We start from the raw sequence: 13,529 nt of genomic DNA, 5'->3' as shown, positions 1-13,529 counted from the left end.
GTCCAACTCTTGGTTTTGGCTCAGGTCATGATCTTGTAGTTCATGGGTTCGAGCCCCAACGCAGGTTCCCCATTGTCAGCACACAGCCTGCTTGGGATTATCTCCCTCTCCCTCTCTCTGCCCCTCCCCCACTCGTGAATGCTCTCTCTCTAAATAAACTCAAAAAAAAAAAACCAAGAGAATAAAAAAATCTATCAATCAATTAATCAATCTTGGGGCACTTGATCGGCTCAGCCAGTTAAAGTATGTGACTTCTGATCTCAAAGTTGTAGGTTCAAGCCCCATGCTGGGTGTAAAATCTTAGAAAAAAAACTTCCTTAAGCTAACAAATTATTAGCCTTTTTTTTTTAACGTTTATTTATTTTTGAGAGTAAGTGTGTGCGCAGGCAGGGACAGAGAGTGGGGGAGGAGCAGAAAGAGAGGGGGACAAAGGATCTGAAGTGAGTTCCCATGCTGACAGCAGCAATCCTGATGAGGGACTTGAACTCACAAGCCCACAAGATCATGACCGGAGCCAAAGTTGGACATTCAACCAACTGAGCCACCCAGGTGCCCCACAAATTATTAGTTTTTAATCAACACACAAAAGTAGGGGTGTGCTGATGATGTCTTTTCTTAGACTGCTTATCTTCCCCTCCCAGTTCCATCAGAAACCTGCTCTGTTGTAACCTGTGTGACATGATACCTTTAATTCAGCATTGATACATTTGTGTTCAGATATTTTTAAATGACATGAATTCACTTCAGTAACAACATAAAAGCCTAGAATATTTGTAACAATTATATGTGTAATATTATAAATATATAATGATGATAAATTTTCTAAAGCTAGAAAAAAAAATAAATGAGTAAAACATGGGGGGGAAAACTGGCCAATTTTGGTAGCCAGTAGTTAACTCCCTCCCATTCATCGCCACAAAATTCTTCAACCAATTTCGGGCCTTTGAAATAAAAACTGTTCAAAATTTACATCAATTCAACAAATACCTCATAAGTACGTACTTTGTGCCAGGCTTTTTTCTAGATGCTTAAGATACAAGGGAAAGGGAAAAAAGATATAGTCCTTACCCTCCTAGGGACAGAAAAGAGGATGTTTTTATAATGAAAAGGATTAAACTTTAAAAGTCTGTCTCTGTATAAGCTGCCTCAGACCTCATTTAACCTGGAAACAGGGTCAAAAGGGCTATTCAATTTGGTTAAGGGCAAAGTGGACACCGATGAGTGAGTCCAATACCCTGATCCATATCTCCAGAAGCAAGGATAACTCTGGAACCAGCATGGGACCTCAGCTCCCTATTACCTATATGTAGACAAATTCAAGGTCTTGGTGATATAATCAGACACAGATAAGAAGGACAGAAACTGAAATATTTCTAGTGTTGAAAACACTAGGAGTTGTATTTTTCATTTACACTATATTTAAATGCAAAACATAATTAAAATAGGCAAGCGAACAAAAAAATGTGAATTTCTCCTCCTCTGCTAAAAACCATTTTCTTTTTCTTCTGGTCACAAAGGACATATATACCTATCTTTATATATAATTCACACAAGACAAATGACAGCAAATCTTAGTACTGTTCAATTTAACATCTGGTGTGTCTTTGTTCTCAAGTGACATGTGAAGCCACCTGGCCATCTTAGACTGATCATAAAACCTCAAATTTCATTCATTTATTTTGTTCTTATCCTTCTCTCTTTACCCGCCACATAATCACTACTCTTTTTTTTTTTTAATCACTACTCTTAAAAGGACATTCTTACACACTCAGCACTATGTATTTATTATCGTCGTGTCTTATTAATGCTTTTAAATAGAAAGGAAGCTGGCAGCCAATGGAGATATTTAGGCAGAATGAAGTACACTACAAGTGTCTCTAGGGAATTTGATTTAAACTTCATGAATCAACTGTATTTTCACTTTGTAACATAAAGTATTAAAAATGACAACAGGCTTTTCCTCCTTGGAAACAGAGGAATGTGTACTTATGCTCTTGTTTGGAAGACTATCTTAGCAAAATTGCCATCTGGCCCAATTAATGGTTACACGAAAGGATACTGTTAGTCTTCAACTCTGGGGCCTGTAAAAGCAGTTTCCTTCCTCTTCCAAGTTCTTCTACAATGAGGGACACTGCCATCTACTGTCTTCAACTCAAAAGCAACATTAAATTCTACCAAAGAACAGAAGTACTACTATGATCTCATTTTTAATTACAAGTTACAACTCAATTTTACAATGTTATTTTTATTCTAGAAATCAAGTAAATTGCTATTCTCACTGTAATTAGACCAACTTTGCTCTGAACAATTCTGGGCACTGCTCTGCCCATTTAATAATGGGGTTCATAATCTTTTCACCACCAAGAACTCTCACCCCTGACAAACAAGGAACAATCAACCAGGCCTTCGTTCTGGCTCCAGTTATATACCCATCACGCATGCTGATGTTACTGGGCAACTACCATGGGCACAGGCTCAACCTGTGACTCCTGGGGGTAGAAAATAATGAAAGTTCACAAGCAAACTTTCCTGCCCTCCAAATCCATGAAACTCCTCAGAATACTGATATCCCAGTACCATCAGACCCTTACATCCTATCAAGCACCTCCACCTAACATCAGGGGCAATTACTAGAGGAAGAGAAATGGCAAGAGTAAAATACCAGTTAAAATACCATGCCTTAGGGGCAGAGGGGAGAGGCAGGCACCTTTTATCCCCAGGCCACACCTTTATCCCCAAACCACAATTCCTGATGCTTTGAAAGAGGACACAGATGAGTTTCAAATAAACCATTTACTACTATATATTTTTTTATTTTTTATTCATTTTTATCACCCCTTCCCCCCAAAAAAGTAGATACAACTTTTTCCCTTCGACTCTAAAGGGAATGCATGCTCACAATAAACAGTCTGGAAAACAGAAAAGCGTTGTAAAAATAAAATTACTCATTATTTGCATTTGGCATATACCCTTCCAGACTTCATACGTGTGTGAACTTTTTTCTTAAAAGTGAGATAATACTAATTATACTTCTTCATAAGCCTTTCTACTTAGCAGTAGATAGATAATGGACAACTATCAATCAATTCAGATCTACAGCACTATCTGATGGCTGTTAGTATTCCATCAGTTGGACATATGTTTTAGTAATCTCCTATTGACAAACAGAATGGTTCCACAATTTTTGTCATAAACATGATGAGTATCTTTACACAATTGTTCAGATATTTCTTGCAGACACATTTCTAGAACTGTAAGAAGTAATGAAGGACAACTCAGAACTATTGACAGGATCCAAGTCAATCCGTTAGAAGGATCCAGCTCAAGAATGCAGAAAATTTTTTTGAGAAGTCACCAAGTTATAAAATTTATTGTATAGAATACACTGTATCAGTATTTCTTAAGGAAATCATCATGCCTGGTCACCATTTCAATGTAATGCTGTATTTAAAACTTGTATGTTTTTTAATTACAGAAATAATACACACAGCTCATATTCTACTGTCCCATTATCTGCTTTATTCCATCTATGGCTGTACACATAGACCTGTCTAATTTATCCTCACTGATGAAACGGCAGCCAGTGGGGATGCACTGTGCTCACAGGTTATTAACTAGATCTCAACTTCCAAGTTTTTGTGGTAACCAGTAATTCTGCAACATACATATCTAAGCTTATATTTGCAAACTAGTAAGAATGTTTCTAAACATTGTTGCTAAAGTACTGTTGTACTTTAAATTCTGATCAATACCCTGAAAAGGCTGCAGCAATCTATACTCCTTCCGACAATACACAAGAGGTCCTTTTCTCCTCTCCTACACACTATCAACTTTTTTCACTTTTCACACCTGCCAAGTGAAACTGGCATCTTGTTTTAGAGTTTATTAGTGAAGTCAAGCATCTTTTCGCACCTTTTCTGCCTTACCTATTCATACACTCTTTTTGGCTAATGGATTATCCTAATGTCATTGATATAGGTCAATATATATATATTGATACATATAAGACTCTCCTTATATATTTTATATGTGCTACAAATATTTCTCTCAAAGTCCTTTATTTATGGTACTTTTATTTTGCTGAACTGAAAATTCCAGTAATACATAATCAAATAGGAAACTTTCCTTTATGGCTTCCCACTAGTGTTGAAAAAGGCTTTCCCATCAAGAATTATACAACTCTCCTCCATTTCCTTCTGCTACTTCTCTAATCTCAAGCCACGTTTACTCACCATAGTCAATAGTGTTCCATGTAAAAGCGCAAAACCTGTGTTGCTAGATGTCAGGCCCTAGCCCCCAATCTCAGGAACTACAGAGGGCAGGAAAGGAGCTATACATAAATGCAAGCACACAGCAAGCATTACTACACAAATACAAAGTGGTCAAAAAAGTCACTGTAACTGATGGGCACATCACTTGAGCCATACCTGAGATCTCGTTCATGCCACTACCCTCAACACACTCAGCTTTGGTTTGCTGGACTAGCAGTGAAGTCATTAACTTAATTTATTCAGGCTCAGTTGAGTTGCTTCTTTCTGCTGTTTCTCTTTTAAGAAACTAAATGTCCAGTAAGTCCTGGTTGGCCTTTCTTACAAAGGACAAGGATAATTAATATCAGTGACTTCCACATGTCTCTCAATAATTGTAGAAGTCACTGTTCTAACTACAGGCCTCTCCCCTCAACGCAATGACTGGATTAAGGCTCCATTGATGATATATGCCTACAGGGGGCCCTCTTCTGGAGGCAGAAGTGGGTGGCTTCAACCAAGGAAACAGGTGTGTGTGTGTGTGTGTGTGTGTGTGTGTGTGTGTGTGTGTGTGGTTGTGTGTGTCCCCATTTCACTGCTGGGTCAAATTGCCTCTCCCTATGTGTGGTCTTCATTTCAAGACAACAATGGCAGCCTGCTGTTACTTCAGGCAGGGCTTTACTTCTCTTTCTGATACCGAAGTTATGGCAGGAGCCCCTGGCACCATGTTCCCCACCTTATTTAGAAAAAGAATTCAAGGAGAGCCTAGGTGGCTCAATCAGTTGAGCATGTGAAACATGACTTCGGCTCAGGTCATGATTCCAGGGTTGTGGGATCGAGCCATGCGTCAGGCTCTGTGCTAAGCGTGGAGCCTGCTTAAGATTCTCTCTCCCTTTGCCCTTCCCAACTCAAGCTCTCTCTCATAATTAATAAATAAATAAATAAATAAATAAATAAATAAATAAATAAATAAATTTGAGCCTGGGGCAAACACCACAGCCAGCACTCTACAATGGAGAGGGTGGTACAAATGCTGACAATATTTTATACCACAGCCTGAAATTGCTGCTCATCCCAGACCCTATGACCCCTGAGGAAGAGGTTTTAGTACCCCACCCCCAAAGTTTGGCTGGGAACATCAATACTCAGAGTTTCAGTGTTCTCCTGGACTGTAGGTTTGTTGTGTTTTTTTTTTTTTCCTGTTCTGTTTGATTTCTCCATAACTCCAATTCTATCTGCTTTATATATTCCAGAAGTTAGTCAAAATTGTTGATCTACTGATGAGACCCCTCACCTATTTTCTATCTTTGGTTTAGTTTCATTGTAAACTTTTTTTACTTTTTAAAAAATGTTTTTATTATTGAGAAAGAGAGAGAGACAGACACAAGCAGGGGAGGGACAAAGAGAAACAGAATCTGAAGCAGGCTCCAGGCTCCGAGCTGGCTGCATAGAGCCTGACACAGGGCGTGAACTTGAGAACCGCGAGATCATGACCTGAGCTGAAGTCAGATGCTCAACCGACTGAGCCACCCAGGCACCCACAGATTCATTGTAATTTTTGTATTACATGGCAGGACCATGTTACTAGGATTTTGGGAGGGAGAGGAAGTATATGTGTGGCCTCAGGCCATCATCTTGAATCAGAAGTCTTAACAGTATTTATTTACTGAGTGTATTTTATATCAGATCTTTCTAATCTGGATGCTAAATCCAAATAGTACTAAAAGGTACTGCAGGCCAAATCTAATCAGTATGGCACTGATGTTATCTGGAAAGCCATCTGGGACTCCAACTACATGTTATGCCCTATGATACTGTCCCATACTCACTGATGCTGTACTCCTTTTTTTCAATCTTTTTTTTTCTTTGTCCTGCAGATTGGATAGTGACTACTGACTGATCTTCAAGTTCACTGGCTCTTCTATGTTTTTAATTTGCTGTTTAAATGATTTAGTGGGCTGCCTAGATGGTTCAGTAAGTTAGGCATCTGACTCTTGGTGTCAGCTCAGGTCATGATCTGACACACATGACTCAGGTCATGATCTGGCACAAGTCATGATTTCGTGAGTTCGAGACTTGTGTTGGGCTCTACGCTGGCAGCACAGAGCCTGCTTGGGATTCTCTCTCCCTCCCTCTCTCCTTCTTTACTTGTGCTGTCTCTGTGTCTCTCAAAATAAATAAAAACTATTTTAATGATTTAGTAAACTTTTTAAATTAGCTGTTAAATTTCTCAGTTCTATAATACATATTAGGTTCTTTTTAAACAGTTTTTATTTCTCTCCTGAGATTTGCAATTTGTTCATTCATTACTGGCAGATTTTCCTCAACACCCTGAGTGCAGTTACAACAGCTGCTTTAAAATCCTCACCACTAATTCCAAAGTCAGGATCATTTGGGGGTCGATGTGACTACTAATGGGTACAGTTTCTTTTTAGGGGATGAAAAAGTTCTAAAACTGAGTATGGTAATGGTTGCTAAAATATTCCACAAATGAAAAGCTCAATTTCTCAGGGACCTGGGCTGGCTCAGTTGGTGGGGCATACGACTCTTGATCTAGGGGTTGTAAATTCAAGCCTCATTTTGAGTGTAGAGATTAAAAACAAAATCTTAAAAAGAAAATCTCAATTTCTCAATTAACAGCGTTCCTTGTTATCAAGTGCCCTATACCAAGTGATGACTTAGCATCAATACCAAGTGCTAGAATTCACTAAGAAATAAATTAACTCCTATCAGAATACAGGATCCTGGTTCCTAAGAAAACTGTTAAAAGTCATTTTGAGGACAGGTGAGAAAATCTGAATGTGAGCTATTAGATGGATACTAAGGAATTATGCCAAATTTAGTAGATATGATTATAAGGAAAACAGGAGTTGCATGACACCAAAATATTAAGTGTCTCATGGAGTCTACAACTTACTACAACTTACTACTCAGTCAAACACACACATATACAGATACACACATGGAAGGAGAATATTATAAAACATTAACGACTGTCAAATCTAGGCAGTGGGTGCTATCTCTACCATGTTTGCAGTATTTATGTATATTTGAAATTTTCATTTTAAAAAAATTGGGGGGAGAAGATACCGGGCTAAAAAAAATTTATTCAGGATTTTCAGCCACTTCATAATAAAAATCCACATAAAGTTTATATAATTTTTATTTTGTCAATCATTTTTCATTCCAGGAATCCTTATCAGCTAACATTTTTCTAGCCATTAACCCAATTACCACAAGGTGTCACTCTTTCTGTGTTCAAATCAAAAGGCCTGCAAAGGAAAAGGTTGTCATCAGTACTACATGGAAAATACACTCAACTTCCAAGTTAATCTGAAAAACTTTAGAACTTCTTACATTTAGGAAATACAGTTACATAAATCCTCTCCGTTCAGAGACACTGAAATACAGACTAGATACGAATGTTAAACTCTCCAAAGTTTTTCACAATTTCAGATGAGAAAGTTTTATCTGTAGGACTGTAACTGTCTCCAAGAAAAGAGTCCCACAGTCAGCTACTTCAGTAGCCAAATGACTCAAAATGTTCCGAATAACCTTGGGGTCAGTCCACAGATGCCGAGCCAACTAGCCAGAGTTCAGAACTGGCAAAAGACATGTTTAGGACTCCTGCAAATGACCCACTCTCTCCTGGAACTAGCTCAAACCTCCCTGCCTCTGCGCCCACAGCACATGGGATCTGGCCCAACGCTGTATTTCCTACTGATCCTCTGTCAAGGAATAACACAGAGCTCAAAGGATCGGTATCATGAACCACAAGGCTGAAAAGCTTTAACCAATGTATCCAAAAAGGTTATTCACATTCTCCTTGTCCCCACCTGGCTATCATTAAAGTGTACTACAACTTAAAATTTGTTAACATTTGAGGAATCTGGATGAAGAACATTAAGAATTTTTAAGATGTATTATTTGGAAATAATTTCAAATTCACAAAAAGGTGCAAAAACCAGTACAAAAAGCACCCATATGACCACTTTACACAGATTTGCTTATGTTAACTGTTTACCCATCTTTTTCATCATTTGCCATCTTCTGTCCCTGTCTGTCTGTCTTTATCTATCCCTGATGTTTTCCCTGAATCCTTTAAGGATATACATCATGGTCCTTTACCTCTAGATATTCAGTGTGTGATTCGTAAGAATAGGGACGTTGACTTACATAAACAGTATAGTTATCAACTTTATAAATTGATATGGTTACATATGTTTATCTATAATCCACTTTTGTCCTGTCTAGTTTTTTAAAGTTTCAGTTCTGTCAGAACACCTGTTATAATGCTATAACAGCGTTAGACAGAGTCTAGGCACAGGTATTGCATTTAATTCATGTCTCCTCAGACCCCTTTAATCTAGAACTTTTCCATAGTCTTTGTCTTTTATGACACTGGCAGTTCTGAGGAATACAGCGCCACACATTCTTGTGTTTTTAGTAAAACATTTTTTGTCTATTTAAAGTTTCTTTTTTTTTTTTTTACATTTATTTATTTATTTTGAGAAGAGAGAGAGAGGGAGCATGCTCAGAGGAGGGGCAGAGAGAGAGAAGGAGACAGAGAATCCCAAGCAAGCTCCACACTATCAAGTATGGAACCTGACATAGGGCTCGAACCCACGAACTGTGAGATCATGACCTGAGCCAAAATCAAGTCAGACACTTAACCGACTGAACCACCCAGGTGCCCCTATTTAATGTTTCTTTATGATTCATTACAGTTATGCTTCAGCCAGAATATGGCCCAGCTGATGGTGAGTCTGATTCTCTGTGCCTCTGTCATTTATTTACAGGATCACCAGTGAGGTCAAAGTGTTGCCCAATTTTTCCACTGAATAATTTCTGGTTGTTTCTTCTTCCTCACTTGCAACATAATAAATAGTCTGTGGGAAGACATTTTAAGATCAACCAAATTTTTGCTCCTCATCAAACTATCAACACAGAAATGCTTTGTACTAGTTTTGCGATTTTTTTGTAAGTGAAATAATTGTAAAATAATTTCAAAAAACTTAAAGCAATTTGAAATAGGAGTTTCAATCCTACCAGATCATAAAACCTCCATGGTTGGGAGGAAAACCAGACAAATAAAGAAAAACCTGTGCTTTAGACATAAGATTACAAAGGATGACTGATTTTTGTCTCAGTATACCTGCAATCATTAGGACAATAAATGGCTTTTCTTAAGATCTAAAAAAATAAAATAACAATCAGTTTTTCCTTAAATGATTTTCTGTAACCAAGCACAGTTTTGAAGCAATGCTTCCTCTTAACAGTTCTTCCTTATGAACAAAACATAGCAGTCCAAAGACTATTGGCTAATGTGTGAAATACGCTTTGCCACATGCATATTTCTGCAGGCCACTGTCTACTGTGCCTGTCCACTTCAGCAGTGACAGCGACCAATTTTCATTTTGTTACTGAATGCAAACTGTCCCCGCTCGTTAACATGGGTACAACAAAAGGAACGAAAAGCTCCCCCATCACTTACTCTCTAAATCGGAAATAATGAGGTTGTCATGAAGTTTCACAGCTCGATGTTGTTCTACTTCATCTTCAAGTTCAAAGATGGTTTCTTTCATGTCACTCCTCTCTGTGTCTTTTTCTTCCAGCTCTGATCTTAGTTTCTCTAATGTCATATTCAAATCTTCTATTTGTTTCTTAGCTTCTTCTTGGAAGGCTCGGTATTCATCTTCTACCTGTATAGAATGATGGTGCACATTAGAAAAGTAGGAGCTGCTCTAAGATAAATTCTACAATGGATGTACACACTGTTTCAAAGGAAGCAAAGCATGAGTTCCGAGGTATGAGCTAAAACTAGCTCTGTAGTAACTGTATGAATCTATGAAAAAGCACTCTATAATATGCTTAAACATAATTTGTTGCTATATCACTGACAAATTATATTGACATATCACTGAACTTAACTAGATTATTTATGAGGAAATTTAAAAAAATTTCCCTTCTCCAAATTATGGACCAAAGACATGTATTTGATTAATAATTAATATCCCTCTCCCATCCCACTCCCCCCAAAGATGTCTGATTTGTGACAGTTTCATTACCAAATTAAAAATGGAAACAAATTCTCAAATACTGTTATTGCAAAAGTATTAGCTCAAAGTGCCTTCCAACATATATGTTCCAACAAATAATACATACCCTAACTTGTATCTCTAAACATCATCACTAAAAAATTACAATCTAAATTATTTAAATTTTGGCCAAAGATATACTAGTGTTTCTTTAAAAACCAGTGCCCTAAAACAGGAAATAAAATGGAAGATAGAAGAATTGGGTAACTCATGCAAATAAACACTGTATCAGCAATGACATGGGGCACAGACCCTGGCCAGAATGCCAGCAACCCCAGGCTGTAGTTCTGCATAAGTCCTTGCTATTATGCTACGTATAAAACAAGGGGGCTGGACCAATGATCTCTAAGGTCCTTCCTTGTCAGCAACAAGACATAGTCCTCTATGTGCCCCTGGGCGTACCTAGCCTAGGGACAAATTCTGTTATAATTACAGTCCCATCCTCTCACAGGCAGTGAAAGTGACATTTTTTCAAGAATATGTTTTACTGTATCCCAATAAAGGAAAACCATTCTCAAGCTTTAAAACAAAATCAGCCTACAAAAAGTGAATGACATATCACAGAAATGATACCGGCTTTTGGTAAGCATGGTGTGTACTGCAGCTGCATAATGCTGATGCAGAACATTCTGTCTACTTAAACGGTACCTTTGCAATGGTGTCCTGCAAACGATTGGCATCATTTCGGGTGTGAGCCAGATCTTCCTGCAGACTACTAGCCAAAGTCTCTGCTTTTTCTTTGTCCAGCCTGACGCTCTCCAGGAGATCTTGAATATCAGATTTGTCTCCAGAGTTATGGATGGAATACAGCTCTGCCACCTTCTGCTTCTCATTCTCCAGCTGGGCCTTCAGACGATTCATCTCTATCTGATCACTGGCCACTGTGGCTTTGTACTCCTCTAGCGTGGCTGCCAAGGCTGCTTTACCCTTCTGTTCAGACTCAATGATGCGCTCCATATGGTGATTGCGTTCTTTGAGTGCCCCTATCATTTCTTGAGCTTCCTTGTTGTCTTGTTCTGCCATCTTCAAAGTATTGCTTAAATGCTGCTGGACACCAAGAAGCTGCTCTCGTTCAAAACGGGCATTCTCAGCTAGATCCATGTAACGTTGCTCCAATTCCATATAGCGTCCGCTTTTTACATCTTCATCTATGACATAAGAAATGTGATGCTCATCCAGAAGGGAGCGGAAATATTCAATCTGTCGGCTAAAGTGTTCCAACTTATCACTCTGCTGACATAAAGACTCCATAAGAATAACCTTCTCTTCTCCAAGCCTTTCATTTTCACTATTCAGTTCTTGGGTTATCTGCTGCAAATCAGCTAGCTCTTGCAGAGTTGCCTGAAGTTCCTCACTTGTGCTGTGTTGGTTCTCTTCCATCTGGTGTATCCTTTCTGTCAAGCAAGCGACGGACACTTCACTCGCGTTGCCGCTGCTCCCCTTCCGGGAGCGCTCTATGCTTGGAATGCCTTCGGACTCTGAGGACGATGGCGCATCTAGGGCGTCGTCACTCGATGTGAGGGGCTGGTACACCTCACTGCACTCACTGTCTAGATTGTCCATTGAGTTGCTGTGCTGATGGTCCATGAGGGTGTTCTCGTCCTGACTCAAGAGATCCTCCACAGACCCAGGGGCAGAGCCTTCCACCGAAGAGGTCAGGGTCCCTCCTCCATCACTCTGATTGCCAGGGGTGATTTCTGGGCTCAGGGACTGATAACCAAATAGCTTTTCAGAATTATCTAGCCTCTGCTCTAGCGAAAAGCCCAGGGCATTCAACCTGTCCTTTAACATTCTGTTCTCATTTTTTAGCTGGTTCAGTTCTTCGCGGATGGCAGTATTCTGTTCCTGCAACTGCAACAAGGTGGACTCAACATCGGTTGGCTGGTGAGCAATGACGGCTTCCTTCTCCTCAGACTTTTCATCACCCTCTGAATGATCTTCATTAATGCCCAGCTGGGCCCGCATGTCTCGGAGCTCATTTCTCAAATGTAAGATTTCCACATCCTTTGTTTTTGCCAACGTGAGCAGCTCTTTCACTTTGGCTTCCAAAGCAGCTTTGTCACTGATCTGATTGTCCGACTTAGACTTGCTCATGCGAACATCACATTCTGTTGTGGTGCGACTGCGGGAACGCTTGGCCAATGCCACATCATTGGCTCCTTGACCCGCAGAGGGTAGTTTTTTGCTCTGGTTTAGTCGGGTACGTTCGCGTAATCTTTCTCGAGTAGAACTGGATTCTTTATTACCTATAGAAGTGCTCCGCTTGGTTGAAGAACTTGTGCCTAAATGTTTATAACAAAGAATGTAAGGCAAAGATATTAGCAACAAAAGGCACAGAGGTTATTCCCTAGGTCTAATGAGATGAAATCTAGAGGCCTACACATTGATTTTGGCCGACATTAATCCTGCCTTAGATTCTAATCACTGTAAAATTCAGTTTCCTCAAAACCAAATCATTTATTTTTTTAATTCTCCATGAAAAAGAATTTATACATTGTATTGTATGCTTTAAGTGGGTGGATTTATAAAATGAGAATTATATCTCAATAAAGCTATTAACATAAAAAAAGTTACCCATTAACTTGAATCCTAAACCACGAACTTTAAACAAGTGGCCTGGGGCATAATACTCTAGGGCAAGCTAGATGAAGCAGACTCTAGGATTAGCCAGTCAGGTAGCAAACTAACTGCAGAAGCAGATGGTAAAGAAGGATGAGCAAGAAGGGAAAAGCAGCCTCTGGACAAACCAAAAATCTAAGATACCTGTAATAAACAAAAAAAGTACGATCAAAGTAAGTGCAAAAAGTTTTTCACATCACAGAATGACATATAAATAGTACCAATAACATTAATTATAATATAGCTAACATGTACTTAGTGCTTATTTTACACATACACAGATGAACACTTCACATACATTAATTTATACAAGCCTCATTATTATTATCATGAAGAAACACAGAGATGTTAAGTAATTTGCCAACATCCCACATGTAATAAGTGGATGAGCAAGGATTCAAATGCAGGCAGGGAGTCTGGCTCCAGAATCCACAACTTAAGTAGTACACTATGCTGCCTCTTTAAATGTTAGAAAACAGGGAAACCTGGGTGGCTCAGTTGGTTAAGCAAACGACTCTTGGTTTCAGCTCAGGTCATCTCACAGTTCATGGGTTGAAGCCCCACA

At 39.0% G+C, this 13,529-nt stretch overlaps 1 protein-coding gene across 2 annotated transcripts in view; it reads right to left on the bottom strand.

Moving 5' to 3' along the window:
• Positions 1–13,529, bottom strand: part of SPECC1L (sperm antigen with calponin homology and coiled-coil domains 1 like) — a 145,694-nt gene that overhangs the window by 79,366 nt on the left and 52,799 nt on the right. For both annotated transcript variants that reach the window (XM_040443545.1, XM_040443544.1), the window contains exons 4-5: positions 10,994–12,627; positions 9,742–9,949 (exon numbers count right to left, since the gene is read on the bottom strand). In XM_040443545.1, the coding sequence (XP_040299479.1) occupies positions 9,742–9,949; positions 10,994–12,627 (1,842 nt within the window). The remainder of the gene's footprint in view (positions 1–9,741; positions 9,950–10,993; positions 12,628–13,529) is intronic.

The sequence above is a fragment of the Herpailurus yagouaroundi genome, unplaced genomic scaffold, assembly GCF_014898765.1.
Source record: "Herpailurus yagouaroundi ecotype Mexico unplaced genomic scaffold, PumYag 191, whole genome shotgun sequence".
NCBI lineage: Eukaryota > Metazoa > Chordata > Mammalia > Carnivora > Felidae > Herpailurus > Herpailurus yagouaroundi.
This window is presented reverse-complemented; position numbering and strand designations above follow the sequence as displayed.